Below are 2,099 nucleotides of genomic sequence, written 5' to 3'. Positions count from 1 at the left end.
GGACCGGGGCAACTGATTTGACTGCTGCGCAAATTAGTTTGCTCTGGAGCCCTTCTTCCTGAGTGAAGACAAAAATGTGTGAGCCAGAGCCTAAAAAACTGTGAGCTAGCTCACACTAACTCCGCTTAGAGAGAACCAGGGGTCGTTTAGTAGAAAAAGAGGTGAAGGAGCTGATTAGCATAATTCATTCGCATAGCTTATTTGCATATGCTACACCCCCTGGCATCTTCGGAAGTGTATCAGAAGGCAACACCCACCGCTCAGGCTCCACTGTGGACTGTTTTGGATCGCTACCTATTGGGGGGGGGGACGTGCAGATCTGTCCCCACAGAGGAGGGAGAGCTTGTACCTGAATAAAACCTGGTCTTAAAGGTGCCACTGGACTCTTTTGGATTGCTAGCTATTGGGGGGGGAGGGAACATGCAGATCTGCCCTCACAGAGGAGGGAGAGCTTGTACCTGAATAAAACTTGGTCTTAAAGGTGCCACTGGACTGTTTTGGGCCGGGGGGGAGCTCTGCAGCTTACCTGGCTGCTTCTTGCTCTGACTGAGGGCTGCTGGGAGCAGGGGGTGGGGCTTGTTGCATGTGCCGGCCCCCTTGGGCTCTTTACTGCCGGAGCTCCGCTCCTGTGCGCTCCTGCAGGGAATGACCCCTGTTGGTACAGCTTGCCTGGGCATAGCCGTTCAGCCGTGTCATGATCCGGAGGCGACAGCCTGGCTCTTTAGCTGCGCTGATGCAGTGCAGTTTAGGATGTTACACCGGTGTAAGGATCCCTGTGACTGATCCTGTCCAGTTCCTGTCTGGCTTTTTTTTTTTTGGCTTGCAGAACCTGAACAAAACTAATAAGACACTTCAGATTTTGGCTGCCTTATTCCTGACTCCTTATTTATAGTGCCTGAAGGCACCCATCTTGCAGAAACTTTCTGCTCTCCTGCTTCCTGTGAGGAAACAGGACAATTCCAATGCAATTATGTGCCGAAATGAAGGTAATTTACCTGTTTAGCTCTTTGTAGGACAGAGGCTGATGTGCAAAAAAAAAGGGGGGGAACGGGTGGGGGATTGGTATTCATGGGTGACTGTTGCCTCTTCTAATCTTTTCCTGTTTCTCTACCCCACCCCCCGCCGCCCCTGAACCTCCAACAAAGACCGAAATGGAAGATGTGAGCTCCAAAAGGGTCACGGATTTCCTGCAGAAATGCGTCAAGCTCGAGGATAACGAAGGAGACGCCCAGCCCAAGGAGGAGATTATAGAAGTGCAGACTCTCCCGGTCCTCGCACCGTCTTACCCGCAGCCAGTCCAAGGTACGGGAGTTTCCTTCCTTCCGCAGAGACATTTGGTTCTAGAGAATTCGCTGCTCAGCTTGGCATCCAGTGGTTTACGAGCCCTGCTGGATCAGACCAGGGAGGGCCCATCTAGTTCAGCATCCCGTCTCACACAGGGGCCAACCAGTTCCTCTGGAGGGCCAACAACAGGGCAGAGAGGCCGAGGCCTTCCCCTGATAGGAATCTCAGAAGAGCCCTGCTGGGTCAGACCAGTGAGGGTCCCTCTAGTCCAGCATCGCGTCTCACACAGGGGCCACCCAGTTCCTCTTGAGGGCCAACAACAGGGCAGAGAGGCCGAGGCCTTCATAAGAACATCAGAAGAGCCCTGCTGGGTCAGACCAGTGAGGGTCCCTCTAGTCCAGCATCGCGTCTCACACAGGGGCCACCCAGTTCCTCTTGAGGGCCAACAACAGGGCAGAGAGGCCGAGGCCTTCATAAGAACATCAGAAGAGCCCTGCTGGGTCAGACCAGTGAGGGTCCCTCTAGTCCAGCATCGCGTCTCACACAGGGGCCACCCAGTTCCTCTTGAGGGCCAACAACAGGGCAGAGAGGCCGAGGCCTTCATAAGAACATCAGAAGAGCCCTGCTGGGTCAGACCAGTGAGGGTCCCTCTAGTCCAGCATCGCGTCTCACACAGGGGCCACCCAGTTCCTCTTGAGGGCCAACAACAGGGCAGAGAGGCCGAGGCCTTCATAAGAACATCAGAAGAGCCCTGCTGGATCAGACCAGTGAGGGTCCCTCTAGTCCAGCATCCCGTCTCACACAGGGGCCACCCA

The 2,099-nt window shown here is 54.7% G+C and overlaps 1 protein-coding gene across 1 annotated transcript in view; it reads left to right on the top strand.

Annotated features, from left to right (window-relative positions):
* The window catches only part of LOC107116996 (zinc finger BED domain-containing protein 1-like), a 15,404-nt gene that overhangs the window by 4,376 nt on the left and 8,929 nt on the right, over nt 1-2,099 (top strand). The window contains exon 2 of the mRNA XM_015419030.1: nt 1,146-1,302. Within this exon, the coding sequence (XP_015274516.1) occupies nt 1,152-1,302 (151 nt within the window). The 5' untranslated portion in view covers nt 1,146-1,151. The remainder of the gene's footprint in view (nt 1-1,145; nt 1,303-2,099) is intronic.

The sequence above is a fragment of the Gekko japonicus genome, unplaced genomic scaffold (genome assembly GCF_001447785.1).
Source record: "Gekko japonicus isolate JY-2015 unplaced genomic scaffold, Gekko_japonicus_V1.1 scaffold4079, whole genome shotgun sequence".
In the NCBI taxonomy this organism is placed as follows: domain Eukaryota; kingdom Metazoa; phylum Chordata; class Lepidosauria; order Squamata; family Gekkonidae; genus Gekko; species Gekko japonicus.
This window is presented reverse-complemented; position numbering and strand designations above follow the sequence as displayed.